We start from the raw sequence: 586 nt of genomic DNA on the forward strand, positions 1-586 counted from the left end.
TGATATTTCCTTCTTTTCAGTACATGCTTCTTCGTTGGCCTGTAACCTGTATGGAGATTTCAAGCTATAACCCAGAGCATCCAGGGTCAGAGTCCTCACTCCAGTGTGCGTCTCGTTTCTCTGCCACAAGTTTGATGAATTGAGAGTGACTGGCATAAAGCTTGAGTTTATCACTGATGTCCACCCATTTCACTTTTCCAGCATCATCTCCAGCTTCCAGAGTAAGATTATCCATTGTTTCACCTGGTTACCAAAGAAAAACCATCACCAAGAAAAATTCATTTACTCATTTCTTTTTCAGTATATCTTCAAGTATTCACACTAAATCTTAATTGTATTAGGTGTCCCAGGGAATTAAAAACTAGAATATTCCCAAATGCCCACACTTTAACCAAGTTTCTAAGTGTTCGGTACAGACACACCAATAGGAAAACATTTCTTATTAAAAAGAAAGAATCATTTCTTTCAAAAAGAATTCATATTAGGAGATTCGGCAAGATGGTGGACTAGGCAGAAAGACTGCACAGACCCTCTTCAACAAAGAAAAGGGAAACCAATTAACACAGACACAGAAGATAATCCTGGA

At 38.2% G+C, this 586-nt stretch overlaps 1 protein-coding gene across 1 annotated transcript in view; it reads right to left on the minus strand.

The window, feature by feature from the left end:
- Positions 1-64: 64 nt before the first annotated feature.
- NUDT9 (nudix hydrolase 9) overlaps positions 65-586 on the minus strand; it is a 45,267-nt gene continuing 44,745 nt past the window's right edge. The window contains exon 7 of the mRNA XM_007951714.1: positions 65-243. Coding sequence (XP_007949905.1) covers positions 65-243 — 179 coding nt within the window. The remainder of the gene's footprint in view (positions 244-586) is intronic.

Source organism: Orycteropus afer, unplaced genomic scaffold (assembly GCF_000298275.1).
Source record: "Orycteropus afer afer isolate SDZICR_OR568_19922 unplaced genomic scaffold, OryAfe1.0 scaffold00309, whole genome shotgun sequence".
Lineage (NCBI taxonomy): Eukaryota > Metazoa > Chordata > Mammalia > Tubulidentata > Orycteropodidae > Orycteropus > Orycteropus afer.